The sequence below is a fragment of the Streptopelia decaocto genome (assembly GCF_964273445.1).
Source record: "Streptopelia decaocto genome assembly, chromosome: 7".
Lineage (NCBI taxonomy): Eukaryota > Metazoa > Chordata > Aves > Columbiformes > Columbidae > Streptopelia > Streptopelia decaocto.
This window is the reverse complement of record NC_138661.1, coordinates 56311210-56333483: the sequence shown is the minus strand read 5'-3', so window position 1 is coordinate 56333483 and position 22274 is coordinate 56311210. Positions and strand designations below refer to the sequence as shown.

Below are 22274 nucleotides of genomic sequence, written 5' to 3'. Positions count from 1 at the left end.
GACAATAAAATTAATTAAATACAAGGGCCTGAATTATGGGAAGGACTCTGGTATGTCAGGTACTATTTGATCACATACAAGGATTTGATTTCTGCTTCAAAATGCTTATAATCAAAGGCAGTACCCCTGGAACTAATAACTTACAGTCAGATTCCAGATTCCCAAAAAATTAAATTGCCCATAAATTCCCTGTGGCTCCTTGCAGGTTACACATCTAACACTGGTGTGTTGATCGCGCTGATTTTACAAAGGTGAAAACTCGTAAGTGAAACTGAATGTGAAGAGGCTGAGAAAAAAAGGAACAAGTGTACATGGTGCTGCTTAAGGACATTATCAAAAGCTCATTGCTATAAGGAGATTTCCTCAGAAAGAACAAAAGAAGGAATTAAACAAAAGATTCTTCTTAACCCCCAGATATCTGCCGTCTGCCCCTGGGGAGGGGGAAAGAAAAGGAAGCATGTGAAATGGAGAGTTAATAGCAATCAATTATACTCTTTGGGAAAGAAGACAATTAATAAGGAAAGCTAAAAATATCCATGAAAAACCTCTGCCAGGAAGATTAAGGACAGTAAGAAATGACATAATTATTTTGTGTATCGGGGCTCTGAGGGCACGAGTGGGCTTTAATTGCCCTGATGAGCCTCCCTGGGGGCTTCCACCCACTCCCTCCGATGCTGTGGGTGCTGAGCCTCTTTAGACGACCCTGCCACCACATCTGGGCAGCTCATCCACTCCATGGACCCCTCCTCTGTGCATCACAGCCTTGTCTCCTGGCCTCGCTCCATCCTTTGCCATGTCTGGGACCGCTGAGGATCCCAACAGCAGTGGCCGGCTCTGCCCGCCGTGCTTGGAGCTGGTGGGATGGTGCCACATCTGCTGGGGTCACCCTCACCTCCTGGCCCCTGCTGCTCCCTGACACCGCGATTGTCAGAGCACAGAAGATAATGGCTAGTTGTGAAGTGGTAACTGAAAGTAAATATACTTTAAGTGGAACCTGAAAGCAAGGAGAAAGGCGTTTTTCAAGCAATTGTGAGCAATTGCCTCTAAACCGCTTTCTCAAACCTTCCAGCACCAAGAACAAAAACACCTCTAAACCACTTGCTACCCACTGCTCTCTGATCCTTGCTGCCAGGTTAGTTTGTTTATTTTGGAAATGTTCTGGTGCAGCAAGGACTGCTGATAAGTCAAGAAGATGCTTTAAAGGATGAAGGCAAAGAGACTGCATCTGAAAGGGAGATGTCAGAATATATGCTTATTGGAAGTTAAGTATTTTGCCCATGTGATACTTGGAGTGCTGCCTGATCTCTCAGTATTAGTAGTCTTGAGCACAGAACATTCCTTGCTGTCTTCAAAAAATAAACTAATACCTTGTCATTTCAAGGTCACTGGAAAACAGGGATGACAAGACTCTCTTCTGATGAACATGCAAATGTATGTTTTTTTAAATTAATGGTTAACTGATGTCGTCTTATAAAGCTGACAGCTCGACAGTCATCAGAAAATTCTCTCTCATCATTCATGGCACAGGAGCAGAATGACACATCAAATTTAACAACCCAGAGCTATGACTTGTCATCAGAAGTTTGTTCAACGCACCACATGGCCATTACATCTAGATGAGCTGCCAAATGTCAAAGGAAAGTAAGAAAGTAATTTTGTCTTTTTACACATGGTTAGTCTAAATCTCTAAATTGGAAGTTGCCATGTAAATTGCTCTGCGAGCATCTAATTGAAAACATTTTTAATTTCAAGTCTTAAAAAAAAATAAAGCCACAGCTGCAACTAAGTATGGTAATATTAATGAAAGCATATCTGGCACTCATTCAAAATCACTTCCTTCCTCAGTGCTGTGAAAAGAAAAATCGGTCCCCAATGGAAATTCGACATTTTCACAGAAGTAAAATTACTCTTCTCTGTAAAAATGGGCTTTCATCATTTGCATTAAATGTAATTAAATAATGTAATTAAATTGTTGCAGTAACTAGTGTATCTCTGCATGCTACTTGGCTCCAGGAACACTCAGCTTGTGTTTGCAAGCCAGACTGAAAAGAACTGTACTCATAGCAGAATTTTGCAATGTCATATCAGGCTAAAATGTTTGTTCAGGTTTTCAAAAAACTTCACAAAACAAGTGGTGTAGAGATAAATGAAAACAGACCAGCAGATGTGACTGTGAGGCATTACAAAATGGCAAGCAAAATTTAATAAAAACTTTAAACAAACAGGTAGCAATATGTCTTTATGAAGGATGCTGAATCAAAAATAAATAAGAACACAAGAAAGACAAAGCCATTTGTAAGTGATCTCTGCTACACAGAAGGATTAAATTTATCCCAGTGAATAAATGACTTTGCTGTCTTTTATATACAATGTAAAGTTAATAGCAATACAAAATGTTGTTAATGGTTCTTATTTTGCTATTTATAATGAGGAAATAGTGACGAAGTTGTATTTGGTAGTGCAAGAGAAAGAGGCATTTATAATATTAACAACTGGAGCCAAAAATCATGGAAGTTAATGGAAGGATAGCTATTGCTTGAAATAGCAAGCAGATAATTTATGGTCCAACCTACAATCCCCAAACTATATTAATACCTCAATTTCAGTGGGGAAAAAATGAAAAAGGAAAAGAAAAGGGACTTTGCATTAATCATTTTACATGAACACTTTCTATTACCTCCATATACTCAACTTTGTCCTGGACTTATCGAGAAATGCTGCCATGAAACGATTTCTACTACAGTGCCCATGTTTCTAGATGCACAGATTATAAAACAAGAGGTTCTGTTCCCATAAAATATATCTCTATAATCCTTTCCAAGTAACAAAAGCAATTTCCTGCATGCTTGGTCCTACCTTATGTACAGATGCTGACAGGCAATCACTGCGTTACTGCTGGCTAATACTTGAGCTCAGACTAACCCCTCATGGACCAGAGTGCCAAGGATTCATTTTATCTCAGGTTGGACTGTTCAATCTAATTCACGTCAGTTCCCGCAGGTAACTCAAATACTTTTGTTGTTATTAGTTAATTACGCATTATGCCAACAACCAAAAGGTTTTTAAAAGGTATACTGTCAATTACAAGCTACAGGATCTGAAAACTTTTACCTGCAGGTGACACATGGGCAGGAACTAAGAAATGGTCTGTCTGGAGACCTGGGCTTGCTGAATTCTGCAGAGCCCCTTCCTCGGTGGAAGGGCACCCATCTCCTTGAAAGTCTCACAGCATCCAGGGAATTACTAGTGACACTTGCAGGGAACAGAGATACCATTTCATCCTACCAGCATGTCACCTCACTGCTTTGAAGGTACCCAGGAAAAAGTATGGTGATCCTGGCAATACTTCTTACTCTGTGGAGACAGACTTTCAGCAGAGACATTTTGTTGTTAATTAAACCAACTAAAAGAAACTCAGAAGAGCCCTGTACCTGCTCAGTTTCATGGTGAATTAAACTGGTCCCAGCATCTTCAAACCTGAGCAACACAACAGCAGGAAAGCCACATCTGTATTATCCCCTCTGTGAGCGGCCCCAGCTGAGCCCAGTCACAGCCCTTAGTTAATATCCCTCTATCCTACCTCATCTTAAGCTGACCTTGCGCTTCCCTTTGGCTCCAAGCTAGATGAAGCAAAACACCCGTGCAGCCAGATGATGAGCAGCAATCACCCTGCAGAGGTCCCAGAGCAGCCAAGGGCTCCTTTACGTGGAAAAACTTATGATCGGCTTAACTAGTGAAATATGCTGTTCCACTATATCTACCTACAAATAGCTCACCAGGCCAACATTCTATTCCAGAATAAAAGTGACTTTGACTTTTCACTCCACACTCTGATAATTATTCTGGAACGAAATGAGTTTTTATTCTAGAGTAGAGTTGCCCATCAGGGAACCATTGCAGCACAGATAACTGCATCAGAATAAGCTACGGCAGTATATGAAAGAAAATTTCCCATTGTAGAAAGCCTCACGTCTCAGAACTGCTGAGATGTTATCTCTGACCTACTTTGCTCAAAGTACCACAGAGATATCTCCACACAGGCATCCAATTATTTGTTGAAATCAACAAGTACTTTTGTGCTACACAGAAGTAGCACAAGGGAAAAAAAGAGAGTAGAGGAGGATGATAGGTATAAAGAAGTGTTCTTTCTGTAGCATTTGCAGTACAGGAATTGATTTCACAACCATGCTTCTCCAAGCAATGTAGTTCATTCAGCAGACCATCAGCTCCCCTCAAAGAGTCATTCTTAGCTTAAAATCAGCATGCCCATAACAGAAACAAATGAACGGAAAAGAGCAGAACGGTTCTTTAGAAACAGCCCAGATGTCTCGTGCATCCAACACTCCCACATACAAATGTTCGCACTGAAGGGGAAAAAAAAGTGCCAACCCTGAAGCTGAATACCACTGTTAAAAATGGCCACCAAAACCCAGCTACAGACCATGAAAACAGTGTAACCGAAGACACCACGCACATTCCCAGAGAAGACCACACCAAAAAAAAGACACTTCTGGAGTTCTTACAAGATTTTCAAAAGCAACGTTCCTAACAAAGAATTTTACAAGGCAATAAAACACTTTACTAGGTAATTAAATTGTCCTCATTTGGCTTTGCTAACTGCACAGTTTATTACAAGGACAGCTGTCCCCAGGGATTAACAAACTCTGGGTTCAATATGAGAAACATTACCATATTTATTTGCTTTTCTGAAACCTAATGAAATCTTGAGAGGGTTTGAGAGGCAAATTTAGAACAAACTGATCTAAGGAGAACAAAGTAGTAAGTATTCCAGTAAACAGTGTGGTATAGCCTTACAGGAAGGGTCACTTTTACCTTAAGAGCACAGTTAATCTCAAGTCAGAAAGTCCACTTTGGTGCAAACTGTTGCAAAATTTAGCTCAGTTAGTGCAGATATTAAATTTGCTACCATTTATGGGACAATCATGTCTGTTTCTCTGATCTGTGGAAATTAAAATCTTGTTCAACTGACAATATAGAAGGTTTAGTATGTAATGGCACCTCTCTACCATAAGATACTCTTTCTTAGATAAGTTCTGCACCTTTGATAAGTTACTGAGTGAAAGCAAAAAGAAAGAAAAATGTTTTTTTCTGATTAATTTTTCTTTTAAAAATTATGCTAAATCAAATTCTTCAGTCAGACTGGAAAGCAATCTAGTTTCATCTTTAAAATTTTCTATCCAGACCCTGAGAAAATGACAGTAAAGAAGGAGAGATATTACTGATGTTTTTAATAATTATTAGAAAATCACAATTAAAAGAATACCAATAGAAAAAACAATTCTCCATCAGAAATCACTTAAGGTAGCCTATCTGCTTGCAGAAGCAAGATAAAAAAGGTCTGTCATTAATGAAGCCTTAGTATTTAATCAATGCAATTTCCAGTTTCTAAAAATAAATTCAGTAGCTGTAACCACACAAAAAAATTCCACCAGTTGCAAACTGGGGGCAGAGACTCTGAAACCTGCATTTCTTGCAGCACGATTAGTTAGTCCAGTAAATATCTGCCATCACCTTGTAGACAGATGTGACCACCAACTAGTGAAATTATAGGGCAGACAAAAAGTATCGCGTGAGCATCATACTTCACAGACAACTGAATAAGATTTTGTCTGTTTGTTTAAGAGTAGGACACTGGTTGGTTTGGGGTTTTGTTTTTTTCCAGAGGTAGATTCACAAAGGCATCTTAGGTTTTGGGTTTTAGACGTTAAACGTTAAGTACTCAGCCACCGAGTAGCTTTCCCAACCTGAAAACAGCCAACTGCATTCCAGTGCCACTAGATTTCAGTTCATGTCCTCCACTCCCTTTTCCTCCTTGTGATAATTCTGTGTAGCACATATCCATCAATACTCAGGGAATTAAGCCTTTTGCTATTGAGGCTTATGAATCCCTTATAAATCAAATTTGACTTAGCGATCTGTGTGACAAGAAAATGTAAAAATCTCTGTTCTCTAAAACTCTTGGAGGTGTTAGCAGCCTGGAACGAGACCTACAAGAGACCATATTGAACAAGGGTTACCCAAGCTTTCCTCTTGGAAATCCTGAGGAAAAGTATACACCTACCCTCATTAGGGGGCCAACAAGCACAGGCCATAAGACCACAGAACTAAGTAATGGCTGGTTTCCTTAGCATTTATTTCCGATGATTAAATTATTTGAAGTCTAACCATACAGAAATGGTATTGTAATTTTTTCCCCATGGCTGTGGTACCTGAAGTGCCTCTGTCCCTTCTGGATTCTGTCATCTTTAATAAGAAAGCGCAGGCCACATCATACAAGCTTGAAATGTTCTTCTATAACTAATCACCGATTTAAAAGAATCCTGCAGAAAAACTGTATCTTTGAAGTTATTATATTCAAACTTAGCTGAAATTAGTTAAGAGATTTAAAATTTATTATTAAGACTGTCAGGCTTAAGCAAAATTATGTGCAGACTAATAGATTGGAACAGTATAAGCTTTACTTCAGTAGGAACCAAGGCTGAAGACCTTAACTATTCACAGCAGAAGGAACAAGCCACTCTGGCTTCCCCACAGCACTGAGCTGGCAGCCAGTTACCTTTCTCCCTCCTGTTAGGCTAGCATTGCATGTTCTGATGTTTTTATCCCCAAACACAAGTGAACAATATCAATTATTTACTAAAAAATCCAAAACAACAACCTTTGTTCTCATTAGCATAATTTAACATGGAGACCATCATACTACGACATGCAATAGATCATATTCATATACCATGATATATGGTGCTGCTGTTGCTGTTAAGATACGACTCAACCAATGGCGCCTGTTCTTCCGAATGTTTCGTTCTGCGTGTTCTTGTGCGACTGTCCACATTGGACTGAACCATTAATGGCTCCTGGCGCTTTTTTTTCTGCTTCTGTTCCAGCAATGCTCGCTGAGGAAAAGACAAAGAAAAGCATCTGTTACTGGACTCCAAACAGTAGCAATCTATGATGAAAAACAATGGATATCTTCACACCTCCAGTTTTCCAGTGGCAGCAGTTGGCACGTGGGATATTGGAATATTGGGTTATAGGAAATCTTTCCAAAAAAGCACAACCAACCCACTGCTAAAACACCTTCTGCCGAAAACAGCAAATAATTAAAATAGATCTTTCTGAGCTGTCTACCAGCTGTCAGAGCTTGCTTGGAAATAACTCCTGGGAAAACAACAGTGTGAGAGAACAGGCTGTGAAGCAATGGGAGGGTATGCAGAGGCGAGAGGCACGGATGCCAATTTAAGTTTCTGTAAATTAAAAGCAGGTAACCTGTAAACTAGAATCAAGTGATAATGCTGGACATGAGCCTAATTTAACAACTACACAAGATGAACTTTAATTAAACACTTGAATTTCTCAGCTAGACCTGCTGAAAAACAAAACCTTCAGCATTGCATGGCACCATAGGCAGCTCTCTGAGTCCTCTTCCATGACCTCGGAGAACTGAACCATTAATTTTACTTATCTGTTACCTTACCATTTCCCTAGTCCTGTACAGTGATTTGTTTTCTTTTAGAAAGGAGATGGAGTAAAGCTGAAGGACAAGAGTGGATATTGGACTCTTTCAGCTCCATAAGTTCTGTGGAACGCCTCAACACGACTTCAAAACAATCAGAATCTAGTGCAGGATTATGGCATACACAGAAAGTATCTGAGTTGGAAAACAGGATGCTGGTAGACATGCAAGCTGATAAAACAATGGCAAAAGAAATGTACAGAAAATCATAAAATTTAACTCACAGCTTTAACTATAGACATGACAATGTTTCATGAAAGGGGGACCACAGAAAAATCAAAGGAAAATAAGAAACCTCAAACCCCATTAAAACTTGATGGCAAAATTCCCTGAGATTTCATGGGGCAGATTCTGAATCAGTTTCTTGTACAGGTCATGTAGGAATACAGTAGCAAAACAGGCAACATAGCACATAGTGCCGCCAGTTTATGGCCACAAGGGCTAAATCCATGGAACGAAAATGAAAATATGTAAAAACTTCATGGTAAACCTCGGTTGGCTGGCATGTCTGCCAGAACCTCTTATCCTTTCCAGTCCATCAAGGGGGTAACAAATACATTCTAAGTCAGCTTAAAACAAGTCCAAGGCAGTGAAAATGAGAATCACTCAGACCACAGTCTTAAGGGAAGTTCTAATGGAAGTCAGACTTCTTTTGCATTCCCTAAACAGAGGATGCAATTTTCCATCAATTACCATACATATCTGGCAGTGATTTCGTTACTCCGAGATCTAGACTTTAGAGAGTAAGTAGGTCCCCCACCAAAATCTTACCTGCCTGTCAAGCTTCTGCTGACGCAGGCTGCTCCCCTCATCATCCAGAACACTGCAAAGACAAAGAGTACGTCATTGGAACAAATCTGCCACTCAAAACAACACCTAACAACAATCACTGGAGCAAACTTTTGCAGGAGTTCCATATGGAACTGCACTGCGTAGTTCCATATGGAACTACCATTATGTTCCATGGAAGTTTGCCCACCCTAACCTGCAAAAGTTGGCTCAAGAGAATTTAAATGCAGTCCATGAAAAACTCGGGTTCTCATAAACTTCAATAAAAATACATATTCAGCCACTTTACAAAGAAATGCAAAATCCACAGTCTATATTTTGCTTTCTTCTCCACTGTATTCTAATGCAGGATGTCAATGTATACAGCAAGGAGGTTTGATTGAAAACTTGCATATAAAGCATATAAAAAGTGAGGAGTGTAAGGAAGCTGCTTAGCAACTCAGCAATGTTTGAAATTACAGAAATTTTAAAATGGGAAAATTACCTGTCCAGTCTTTTGCACACTGAAAACCAGAATTTGTTCCTGAACATCTGAAAAGTGACACTGATTGTCATGCCCTTCAACTTTAGAGACTGGCAAGACAAACAGTATTGTGCATTGCCATATTTTATTCTGCTAATTGTTGCTTGTTGGGAGATTAGCTTCTGCACATGAAATCACTTTCATTAATTAGATGTTAAAAACTAACGGCACTGGAATCAGAAAATTATTTTTGTGAAGTATTTTATCAAACTACTGACTACACTTCTGGAGAACAAAGGTCTCTATTGTAAGAACATTATGGTTAAACATTGAGCATAGATAATTAAATCTTTTAAACTGTAATGTATAATCTACAAGGAAAATAGTTCTATACGACACAATTTGCCTCTTACAAGCAGAATTCATTTTCTCTTACAATACATTTTTATAAAAGATTAGCCCCTTTTTTATAACCACTCTTAACAATCCAAAACTATAAAAAGAAGAAATCCAGGACAAACTAATATGGATTTTGACCCACATAAAACCAAATTGCATTGCAATGGAACTTTAATTAAAAATGTGGTTTCCCATGTATTAATAGAAACTCTTTAGGAAACAGTAACATCATAGTAGAGTTGGATAGGATGGCTAATAAAGGCATGCAGAGGGCCACCTTTCCAATGCCAGCACTATCAAAGACCTATAATTATGCATTATTGATAGCATCAGCCTTTTACAATTTATAGTCAGGTTGTATGTTACAAAAAGCTGATGTCCCACAGAACGAAACTATGCTGTCCTAGTACCTTGGGTAAGAAATGGCACTGTCTCTTGCAGAGGTAATGCATTACCTACAGTCCACAAAAAAAAAAAAAAAAAAAAAAAAAAAAAAAAAAAAAAAGAAAGAAAAAACCCTCACACTCACAAAATGTTCTGCTTTACACCAAGCATTCTTTGTTCAATAAATTACAGAAACAAGTTATAAAAGGAAGACACATTCCTCCACAGTAAACAATACCAGTTTTGTTTCAAGAGCGCTCACTACAACTGCAATACATATTAGCTTCACTGCTAGAAACTAAACCTACCTGAATAGATACCTTTGGCCAAACAATTGAGTAAAAGATGCCTAAGTATAAAGTTTCAGGCTTAATGTCCTGAACAAATCTTCCTCATTAAAGACAATGCTTGAAAAAAGACAAAACCACGTAACGATGCTAATACAGACCATAAGAACTGCAGGGGCAGCAATGCACGGACAGAGCCAATATCGCTCCACTCCACCAGTCATTTGCAGAGCTAAGGAGAAGACTCTGATCTCTTCTCATCTTCTGCTTTATAAATCAGACTATGCTGACTCCCTCAGATATGTTAAATGAGCTATATATACACATTTCAGACATTCCCATAAAACACCAGTTCAGTAATTATCTTTATATGAATATAATGACTTTCAGTGTTAGGCTGGATTGGCTATAATTCTAAATTCTGTACCACAGACAAGGTGTCCAAGCACTCCAGATGACTCGAACTTCCTCTGCTTTCCCGTCACGCCGTATCCTGGCAGAACACACCGCACGGAGCAAGGGAGCAGGGAGATGTCCTCAGTTGGGTTCTAAACCTCACCTGTGGCTCCCAGTGAAGCCACAAGCTAAATTCAGGTTCAGGCAAACAAGCACAGATCCCTCAGGTCTCTTTATGCCCAACCTTACCAGGATAAACATGGCAGTTTAAGTAACACCGTAACAAATGCCAGTAAGAGGAAGGGTGTGATTCGCTTTGACTCAGCATTCCACGAATGCAAAGCAACTATCAGACACACCAAAGGACTGCCAAAAAAACAAACCTCCATCCAAAAAAATGTGGCTGCTGTAATGCTAAAACACCTCTCCATGTTGCCCTTCTACTGCAAGATGTTGTTTTTGAAGCCTCTGAACACATGCGATCAAAGCTGACACCAAAAGCAGCATGCCTTGAAAACCACCTCACAAGCTTGTCTGGAACTTCCAGGAACTTCTTGCATCCACAGTTTTTGGGTGGAGGTTCTCACTTCATAGATTATAAAGTTCTGGGTTGTTTTCCACAATCCTTGTGTAAATATGCATTAACTACAAGCCTTGCATTATTTAAGTCATAACATTCCACAGCTAAAATTGAACTCCAGCTTTCTTCAGTGATAACAAGGTTCAGCAGAATACAGTTATTTCAACAATTCTCACTCCCACCAGACAGACACACCACTCTTTTGAACCTTCCACAGTGTAGAAAAGGCCTTAAAAGTAATCTCGTTACCACCAAGACTGTTTCTTTTAACAGTTTTTCAATGCCAGTATCAGTGAAAAGCTGCAGTTCTGCCTTAATGCCTATATAATTGTTATGCAAGTCCAAATGAAAAGAGGATCCAATTTAGCCCACATGTTCACAGAATCATAGAATTGTAGGATGGTTTAAGTTGGAAGGGACCTTAAAGATCATCTAGTTCCGATCTCCCTGCCGTGAGAGCAACCATGTTGCTCAAAGCCCCCATGCAGCCTGGCCTTGAACACTCCCAGGGATGGGGCATCCACAGCTGCTCTGCGCAGCCTATTCCAGTGTTTCACCACTCTCATGGTGAAGCATTTCTTCCTATTATCTGATCTAAATCAACCCTCTTCTGGTTTAGAGCCATTACCCCTTGTCCTATCACTACACACCCTTGTAAAAAGTCCCTCTCCAGCTTTCTTGTAGGTCCCCTTTAGGTACTGAAAGGCCACAATAAGGTCTCCCCAGAGCCTTTTCTTCTCCAGGCTGAACAACTCCAACTCTCAGCCTGTCTTCACAGGAGAGGTGTTCCATCCCCTCAATTATCTTCATTGCCCTCCAGCTAGAATAGCAGAACATTCTAATTCAAGACCATGTACTTTGTTAATATTTTCTACAGGACTGATGGACTTCGGAGTTGCTGATTAGCAGCCAATATTTCACACTCCCTGATTTTCAATGGAAGAACTCTCCTGAGACTGACTCCCAAGATTTGCCATTAAGGGACATCAGGTTTTTAATAACTAACTAAATAAATAAATTGATAGACAAATGAATAAACAATAAGCTTTGTTCCTGTAGTAGTTCCATCTGGCCCTCACTCCTGCTGCCTTTAAAGACAACTGCAGCAGACTCAGAGATGCAAATGTGTAACCAGCACCGACCCTTTCTCACACTTCAGTGACACCTTGCAGAAACATTTAGCAGACACGCCACAACGCCACAGTGTCTGGCAGTCCACACCCTCTGAGAGATGCTCCAGGATCCAAGAGCTGAAATGCAGAGAATCTATCCTGTTCTTTGGAAAACACAAAAGTCGAGGAGCGGAAGCACAGCTGCTGCCCTTCCTGGTCTTTGGAAAAGAACAGAAATCAATTGTTCTTTCCTCTGAGAGACTTGTGCACGTGGTGAGGACCCAGCTTATCCTGCCCTGCTTCAGAAGTGACCACGGTTCCATTGCTCAGTGGTCCAAATAACAGGGATGGTCAGAGACTAAAGGCCCAGTACAGTGGAAAAAACACAGTTGTAACATGGCAGGATAGCTACAGCAAATAATCTCAGAGAGAGCGAGGCTGTTAGAACAATTCTGCTGATGTGTTTGATGTGATGCTAGAAAATCCCGGCAGTAGCATGAAACTCAGTCAGCCTTAACACAGAAATATAACTTTGAATTATTGAAGAGAATGCATACATATTAGCAATCTACTGAGCATGCTGAAGCATCCTGAAGATCCAGCAAGGTTCACTTTTACTCCCATTTGATCAAATATTATGTATCCACCTGGCATCTTGGCTGTGGCTTTGACCCCATTTAAAACAAAAGGCAATTTTACACTATCTATAATATCATAAACAGCACTTCGGGTTTGCAGTAATAGTCTTGTCCAAACTCAGTTAACGAATCAGAGCTTATATATATTTCCTCCAGGGAAGACCCATCCATCCGTATGTAACTCGAGCAAATGACCCATTAGAGCTTACTGGATGTTGGGCTTAAGAAGTCAAGCCTATAGCTATATATCTTAAAGATTCATATTAGCAACCTGGACCAAGGCTCACAGAGACCTAAGTATTAAATTTAAATAGCATATTTTCACCTTTTAAACATGGCATTTGATGCAAATATCCACATCTCCTATTTTCTAAAGGGAAATACTTTAAATGAACCTTTTTGTCAAAGCATTACTTTCATATACTGCCACATGTCATAATGAAGACAAAAATACAAGCAAGAATTTTAGTATTCTACGCTCATTGTGATCTATATTCCTTAAAAATCATTAGAAAGAAACCAAAGACCAATCAGGTTTTAAGGATGAAGCTTCATGATTACATGAAACCCCACAATAAACTTCTGAGATGAAGGCAGGAGCTTCTATAAATCAACATCTTGCTACATTTTACTGCAATTCCACAGGGACTGATTTCAATGTAAGTAAAATCGGGAAAGCCTTAATTCAAATAACACCACATTTCACAGCAAGTACTTCACTTTTACTGTTTGAACAATTCCAGTATGCCATTGCAAGAAAAAATAGCCAAGAAGAAATGTTTTCAATTAGAATGTGCAAGTTGCGTGTAGTCACTGATTATAATTACTCTTTTTTTAAGGAAAAAGTCTGACACAGTAAAGCAGCTCTATTGTTTCTGCGTGAAAACAAGGCAATGTTTTTGTTCCTTCCTGCTTCATAAAGGAACATTTTCCATGACAATACCTTTTTTACCAGGACAAAGGTCCAAAATCACATCTATCACATCTCTGCACCCAGCACTCATTGTGGTAAGAAGCGTTCCTGGTCAAACAAGCAAAGACACATACTGCCACTAAAGTTTCATACATGTTTAAAAATGTCACCCTTGCATCTGTTTCTGCTGCTTCATGATAAAACATTACTAACAGCAGCATCCAAAAACTCCATGTGAAATCAGGGACCTTTGCACAAGCAAAATGAATGTTCATAGTCAGGGAAAAATCCTGAAACAAACAGTTCACATTATAAAAAGATGAGGAATTAGATAAGAAAATATTACATCCATTTACAAGGCCAAACCAGAGGCAATGGGAAATTAGAGGAGATATTTTCATCTCAGGTTTCTTCTGCCATATTGTCAAATGCAATTCAAAAACAAAGGATGATCAAACCAGATAGAAGGAAAAAAAATATGTACCATGGAAGACTAATCTTCAAGATCACCCAGATCTTTGCCATGCAATTCTTGCTGTGAATAAAGCTGATATGTTGCTATGTTAAGAGAAGCAGGTTATGGGATCTTTTAGAACAAGGCTGACTCAAAAGGACAAGAATAGGTGTAATATGCCATTTGAACATTACGAAGTCTAAAAACATACAAAATAAAATTCCTGCAAAGGGATAGCACTCGGCTTATTGGATACCATCTGTCATATTCACCAAATTACACTTCTCTATAATCTCTATACTTCCATAAAGTCTCTGTAGTACCATAAAACCCAACTGCTCTGGAAAGTGTTTCTGTTAAGCCTTTATGAACAAGCTTTCCAGCAGAACAGATGAAATGCTGCTGTGAAAGTAGTGTACTGTGAAACAGGGTCAGGGACCTGCGGGCTGAATTCACACTCTAGACGGAATGGCCCACAGCTAGGTTCTTCAAATAAGAGAATTTTGACCAATTCCTAACCAGTGAAGCCAGCAATCTCTACAAAGTCCCAACACCTGTAAGTCCCCACATAAAATAAGGTCAGGTCCCCCATGTATGCTATACGCTGAGTTCACCAGAAGCCTCTTGGGTGAAGATTATTATATCACACACACCCTAATCAAAGACCTTTAAATGAAACAAATCACTCCAAAAGACTGTGAGGGCTCCTCTCATGCTGGGAATCATCAAGGTTTTCTCACCCCAAGGCAGTTGCCTCATCATCTGATTTACAGTAAAAACTGCAGCTACTATCTTTATAGTAAAATGAGTAACCTCTTTCCCGGGCCATCTAAGCCAGGAAAAGTCTGGCCATCTTCTTCATTGAGGAGCAGCCCAAGGACATTCAATCTTAGTTTGCTCTTCTACTGCCAAGTGCAGCAACAGCAGAAGCTCTTGGATTTTTCACATGCCATACTCATACGGTAGAGAGGACAACAGCTGACCACTACTGGTTACCAGTTACCAGTGCACTGACCAGTACGGCACAGACACCGCAGCTGCTGCAGAAACGAAGACTGCATTTCTCCACTTGAAACTTCAGAGGAACAAAGTTGTTTCACTGTGACTCTCACACAGTAAATAAAAGCATGTGGGTCCAAGAATACAGCATTGTTTCCTGCCTGTGCAGCTCTTCTGAAGACTCTTAAAAGGACTAAAAGAGATAAAGCAAAAGGACATGGATAAAAAGGCAGGAATATGAACACAGATATTTGTATCAGAATTATCAGCACCAAGTCGGCCAAAGAAACAAAGAAGATGCCAAGGATCATATGCTGTGCCAGTGAGCCAAATGGCACTAAAGGTAATGTCTACAGGACAGATGGCTGAGAGCAGAGACTGAATTTTTAGTCACACAAATAATTACAGAACCAAATGCTTTGTTTTCTTTCCAAATCCTGTCTGGTAAAGTAGCGCAAAAATCTTCCTGAATTTCTGGTCCTACTTGCTTCAGGGAAGTTTATCTAAATGTCCATTGTACATTAAGATCTATGGCACTCATTATACCCATCTAACAGTTCTGGTTTGGGGATTTAAAAAGAACAAAACCAACTTTCTGTACTCTATTTTTTTCCAGTAAGTCAATGCAGAAAACACATTTGTTAATATTTTTCTCTTCCATCCCTCCTCAGTCATATGATAAGTATTTGCACCCAGGCAAGAGATAACATCTTTATCAACAACCTGGGGGAGACAACTGAGTGCACCCTTGTCACATTTGCAGAGATGACACCAAGTTGGGGGGACCAGTCAATATACTTAGGGGTGGAGCTGCCATCCAGAGGGATACTGATGGGCTGGAGGAAATGGGTCAACAGGAGCATACGGAATTTAACAAGGACAAATGCAAAGCCCTGCGCCCCGCACTAATACAGGCTGGGGACCACTGGGCCAAACAGGACCTGGGTTCTTGGTGGATAGTGAGCTGGACATGATCCAGCAGCATGTCCTGGCAGCAAAGGCAGCCAACAGCATCCTGCGCTTCATTGACAGGAGCACGGCCATCAGATCAAGGGAAGTGATTAAGAAACATCCTTCCTTCCTCTGCACTTGTGAGACCCCATATAGAAAACCACATCCAGTTTTGAGCCCCCTGGTACAAGAAAATGTTGATCATGTTGAACAAGCCCAAAGGAGAGTAACTAAGCAGGTCTGGGAGCTGGAGCGTTTGTACTGAGGAGAAGTTGAAGGAGCTGGTCTTGTTCAGCCTGGAAAAAGGATGACTTTGGAGAGACCTAATCACAGACTTGTAATACTGGGCACCCAGAAAGGTTGTGCAGTCTCCATCCTTGGCGTTTTCAAGACCCAAATGAATAAAGCCCTGAGCAACCTGGTCTGACCTACAGCTGACTGTGCTGTGAGCAGGACACTGGACTGGAGAACTCCAGAGGTGCCTTCCAGATTCTCTGAATAGTGTCACAGTGTCACAGTATCACAGTATGTTTGGGATTGGAAGGGACCTCAAAAGATCATCTAGTCCAATGCCCCTGCTGGAGCAGGAACACCTAGGTGAGGTCGCACAGGAACATGTCCAGGCGGGTTTTGAATGTCTCCAGAGAAGGAGACTCCACAACTTCCCTGGGCAGCCTGTTCCAGTGTCTGTCACCCTCACTGAGAAGAAGTTTCTTCTCAAATTTAAGTGGAACCTCTTGTGTTCCAGCTTGATCCCATTACCCCTTGTCCTATCATTGTTTGCCACCGAGAAGAGCCTGGCTCCATCCCCATGGCACTCACCCTTTATATATTTATAAACATTAATAAGGTCCCCCCTTAGTCTCCTCTTCTCCAAACTAAAGAGACCCAGCTCCCTCAGCCTTTCTTCATAAGGGAGGTGCTCCACTCCCTTAATCATCTTCATTGCCCTACGCTGGACCCTCTCCAGCAGTTCCCTGTCCTTCTTGAACTGAGGGGCCCAGAACTGGACACAATATTCCAGATGTGGTCTCACCAGGGTGGAGTAGAGGGGAAGGAGGACCTCTCTCGATCTACTAACCACCCCCCTTCTAATACACCCCAGGATGCCATTGGCCTTCCTGGCCACAAGGGCACAGTGCTGGCTCATGGTCATCCTGTTGTCCACCAGGACCCCCAGGTCCCTTTCCCCTACACTGCTCTCTAATATGTAATCTCCCAACCTATACTGGAACCTGGGGTTGTTCCTGCCCAGATGCAGGACTCAACACTTGCCCTTGTTAAATTTCTTGTGTCCTTGCTTTGGATGTCATACAGAACTAAAACATCAGTGTCCCAGCTGAGCTAAATGGCAGATTATACAGGGAGATTAACTGAAAGAAAATGTAACAACAGGAATACACATTCATAGTGTTTTTTTTTTCTTAATTCCACGTAGATAGTTGTTAAACTCAACTTCAGCCAAATCCTCAGGATGACCACACAATTGTAATTTTCTTCTGTTTTAATTGGCATAGTTCATCAAAATAGATCTCCCATTGTTATGACTTCAGAGGCATGTGAAACCAAAAGAAATTGTAGAAATCCAGTGTAAATGTTTCACTCAGAATGAGTTTTTTCAAAAAATAAATCAACAGAGTCAGGTAAAAATGCATTGAAAGATGGGTGTATTACAGGATATATATATATAACCAAGCACTGGCCAAGGGCAAACAGCCCAACAAACTCTCAGTGCTGAAGGGAGCTCTACTGATACTGTAGATATGCTTTGTATTAATGAGATCCAGCTTTGAGTTCAATCAGAAAACTGCTATTCACCTTCCAAGAACAAAACCAAAGTCACTGGGAAAAAGAAACTACAGTTCAGGATCTGAACTGTCTAGGCTTTCAATGAGGATGGTAAGAAGCCAGGAAAAGATCTAATAAGAGGAAAAGCAAAACTATTCCCTAAAGCACATTGCATGTTTTAAATAATCTGAACTATGGGGCTGCTGCTATCGCCTTGGAAAGATCAGTTGAACTATTATAATATTGATACACATTTGTTCTCTGCAGTTACATAGGGGTGAATAAGATAGCACACAGCAGTAAATTGCAGGTAATGAAAATAACACCTAGGAGAAGAGTGGGCTATTTCTTGCCCTTTCTCAACACAAACAAACTCTGAGTGCAATGTTAGAAAGAAAATCTATGTCCTGGAAGAGGTGAATTTACTAAATATGAATGATGAAGCACAAACATACAATAGCCTTTGGATATTACGTGAGCTATGCCAAAATTATATTTAAAGTAGATAGATGAGCAGTGCCTGAACAGAAGCAGATTGGAAAAACAAACAAACAAACAAACAACAAACTTGACCTGGAGATACACTACCTGCAATGCAGATGGATCCAGATGAGAAATGACATGACTTTCAGGAAGTGCATTTATTGAAAACACATCGCTGCCAGCCATAGCAAAGATGCAGCCGAACTGACAGATTTCTCTCTCAGTACCAAACTTCAACCAATCTCAGTCATTAAAAAAGTAAAATACATGCACAAACGAAACCAACCCACTAATGTACGAAGCACCTGACCACAACAAATAACAAAAATTAAGGAGAAGTATTGTCTGGATAAGGAGACTGCTCTTACATACACTGAAGAACAGTAGTTCTCTGCCTGGACCTCCAAGGACCAGGACAACTCTTCCACTCCAGTACTGCTGCCCTGGTAAAGATGTCACCTAGGGCAGACCTCTGTGCCTCTGATATGGAAAAGACCATGAAACCACTGCAATCAAGAGAAAACCTGAGTAAGATGACTGCTGGCTTCTTTCCCTCCCTCTCTTAAACCTGTTCTATGAAACATGGCTTTCTCCAGCTGGCAGCATACTGGACCTACATTACATCAAACAGTATAACCTTCCAAGACATCTGTAAAATGGGATTAACAAGTCTTAATACCTCTTGGAAATAACTTTGTGATGTAAGAAGGAATCATTACAGTACTGTAACTAACCTAAAAATAATGCTGGCCTTTAAAATACTACTATTATCGTGAAGTGTTTAGCAAACAAAAGACTGAACCCAAGGAGAGGGTCAATGTTGCAGGTGTTCAGAGGGGCTTCTCCTGCAGTAGGCGTGTGAACACAGCACACATATGTACATCAAATACACTGGGGCTCAAAGAGGTATCTGAGGTCATACACTAGTGCAGCAACGTATCAAAAGATCCGACGGCCTACCAATGTGTTTCAGACGGGATAGGAAAAAGATACAGTTGTATTTACCAGATTTTTAAAGGAACAGTAAATTTAGGCTATTGATTTATAGAAAATGTGAAGGTAAAAGCTGCTTTAACCATCAAAACTGAAGAAAAATACAGTAAGATTTACAACTCTGATAGGAAACGTGAGTGAACAGCCAAGCTCCTTTTTCCATTTTACAGGCGGTTTTACGGTTTCTATAGAATACAGTTTCTAAGGGAAGACATGTCACTTCGTGATAAATACTAACCTTGAAACAAAATATTTTGTCACTTTCCCCCCCACACATACTATCTTTATAATCCAATCTAGTATTCATTTGCTGGAACTGAAGAAAGCAGATTTTTCATTTTGGTTTGAGTTCATTCTCTGGAATTACCTTCTATATAAGTAGCAAATTCTGACAACCCTGGACAACCTTTTCAGTGGAAAAATGAGTTTGTGAGATCCTGATGCCTGAGTATATGATAGAGATTTCACGACCAGTAAGATGTTGATGGCTGGAAAAAGTAACAAACATCATTTGGCCTAGATTGGTACACAATAATGAAAACTAAGTCATTACTCCTAACAGAACTCTATTCAGATGAGGCATTTAGTCCATACAGTCTGAACCGCATACTTGGGCCCTGAACAACGCTAATTGAGTCTAATGAAAGTGTTCCCACTCATTTCACATGGCATAAAAATATACATATGTATGAACCCTTTCAGGTCAGGACTTTTAACAATAAACTCTTGGAGACAGAGAATTGTTTTCACAATGTGCATATACAGTGCCCGCACAAAAGAGATTCTCTTTCTGAGGAAGTCTTCCAAATACTAATAGAATCTTAGAAAAGCACAGCAACAACAAAGTTGGGATGAGGACTTTTTTCCTTTTTTAAGAGACAGAAATGTTCACTCCTTTCTAAAACATAGTAATGTCTACAGCACTCAAAGATAATTTTAAAAGAACCTACACATTTAATCTTTTCTAATTTATCAGATCCCTCTGAAAAGATGATCTTGTGAGTAAGCAACCTGAAGAGAATTGTTCTACCTCGACCTGCTGGTCACGCTTCTTCTTGTTGTGCAGCCCAGGATGGGGTTGGTTTTCTAGGCTGTGAACACCCATTCCTGGCTCATGTCCAGTTTTTCATCCACCAGTACCCCCAAGTTCTTCTCTGCAGGGCTGCTCTCAATCACTTCATGCCCCAGGCTGTATTGATACTGGGGGATGCCCTGGCCCAGGTGCAGGACCTTGCACTTGGCCTTGTTGAACCTCACAAGGTTGACGTGGGCCCACTTCTCAAGTATGTCCAGGTCCCTCCGAATGGCATCCTGTCCCTCAGGCATGTCAACTACACCACTCAGCTTGGTGTCATCCACAAACTTGCTGAAGGTCACTTGATTCCCCTGTCTATGTTGTTGATGAAGATACTAAACAGCCCTGCTCACAGTATGGACTCCTGAGAGACACCACTCGTCACTGATCTCCGTCTGGACACTGAGCCACTGACCACTACCCTCTGGATGTGACCATCCAGCCAGTTCCTCATCCACAAAACAGTCCACCTATCAAATCCATATCTCTCTTATCAGCTTTCTTTTTTTTTTTTTTTGCTTTTTGCTACCTTAAGTGATTTTCTCCACATCTGTGTGTATTTACCAGCCAAGGAGGCTGAACTACTACACTGAAATTTCTGCCTGTGTCAGTTTCCAGCTTTCTCTAGTAAAAATAATAGTAGCAATTTAAAAAAAACAGGAAGGAAAAGCATAAGAAGGAATAATACTATACAGTATACTGACCATACTTTATTTAATCTCAAATATGCTGTCAGGCATTATTGTGTTTCAAATTGGCAAAATGATAGTCTTTTTAACAGTAAAATGCATTCACTACATTTATAAGTACTTGGAAGTGTCACATCAAGTAACAGTCTCAACATAGCCATGCAACATAACTCTTTTTGTGGCATGCTAAGATATTTACATTGTGTAAATTTTAATTATCTGTGATTTTCATAAATATTAACTGTGCTCATCAATTTGAATGTATATACCTAGTTTAGCATATTAGCTTTAAGTATTTCAACTAAATTAGTCAAATTTAAAACAGATCAAATATTTGTTATCAGAATATTTTTATTTCTATCTCTATTATGAATCGTCAGAGTTCCAACTATACTTCTTGACTACTCTGTGACTATTTCTTTTATGTCTGACAATCATGAGGCACCTTTTACCTACATAAGTGTACTGGGGGAAATGATATTAGGAAGTGAAAATAAGCTTGGGCTCTTCCTGTGCCATGCAACAGGACACTTTCAGATCTTAAAGTCGCCCACTTCTGTCATCAAAATTTTGGCACAAAAATACAATCTAAAACAATACGTGTCAACTCAGAAATCTCAAGCAGTTTACAGAAATCTGCCCTGCAATCTTTTGGCTCCATTTCTCATACTTTCTCACACAAAGCTTTTGTTTCCAGAGCTCGGGCAGTCTTTCCTCCTGTAAAATTCTCACAACTAGAATGATCTGTCCTGATACTAAATGTGAAAACACACAAATCCAGCCGATGTGCGAAGTTTTAAGTTCTACTATCAAGCTAATGTGTTAAGCCAGGAAGCCTTTAATCACATCTTGAATCAGAATCTCATGGCAATGCAGTACACTTGAAAGACACTTCATTCCCAAGGACAGTACCAGAAAGCACCTGTGCATCGCAAATTGAAAATTATGGGAAACTACAGAAGGTAGAGCAATATATATATATAAAATAATATACAATACAGCAAGGGGGTTACACCCTGAGATTTTCCCCTGTGTTGTTCTAGATACATTAATAGTATATGGCATTAATATTTCAGCAAATAAGAAACCCAGAATACCCTGGCAAGGTGATCTCTAACTGATTATCAAGTTGTCTTTGTCTGGTTCTCCTAAACTGCCTCCAGTGAAGGTATCATTTAGTCTAATAATTACTCTGGATTGTTCTCTCAGCACTTTATTGTGTGGAGGTATGAAGAGCTATGTGAAATGTCTTGCTGTAGACATATATAAATGGAAAAATACAAAAAAACACATTTAATTACTAAGAAGTGTGATGACTTGATAAAAGTAATACATTATCTGTTCTGC

The 22274-nt window shown here is 40.0% G+C and overlaps 1 protein-coding gene across 3 annotated transcripts in view; it reads right to left on the bottom strand.

Moving 5' to 3' along the window:
* Window positions 1–22274, bottom strand: part of TUB (TUB bipartite transcription factor) — an 89909-nt gene that overhangs the window by 49757 nt on the left and 17878 nt on the right. For 2 of the 3 annotated variants that reach the window (XM_082058658.1, XM_082058659.1), the window contains exons 2-3: window positions 8306–8357; window positions 6752–6914 (exon numbers count right to left, since the gene is read on the bottom strand). In XM_082058658.1, coding sequence (XP_081914784.1) covers window positions 6752–6914; window positions 8306–8357 — 215 coding nt within the window. Of the gene's footprint in view, window positions 1–6751; window positions 6915–7495; window positions 7610–8305; window positions 8358–22274 lie in introns of those variants that run through there. The other variant, XM_082058660.1, reaches the window with a different exon arrangement.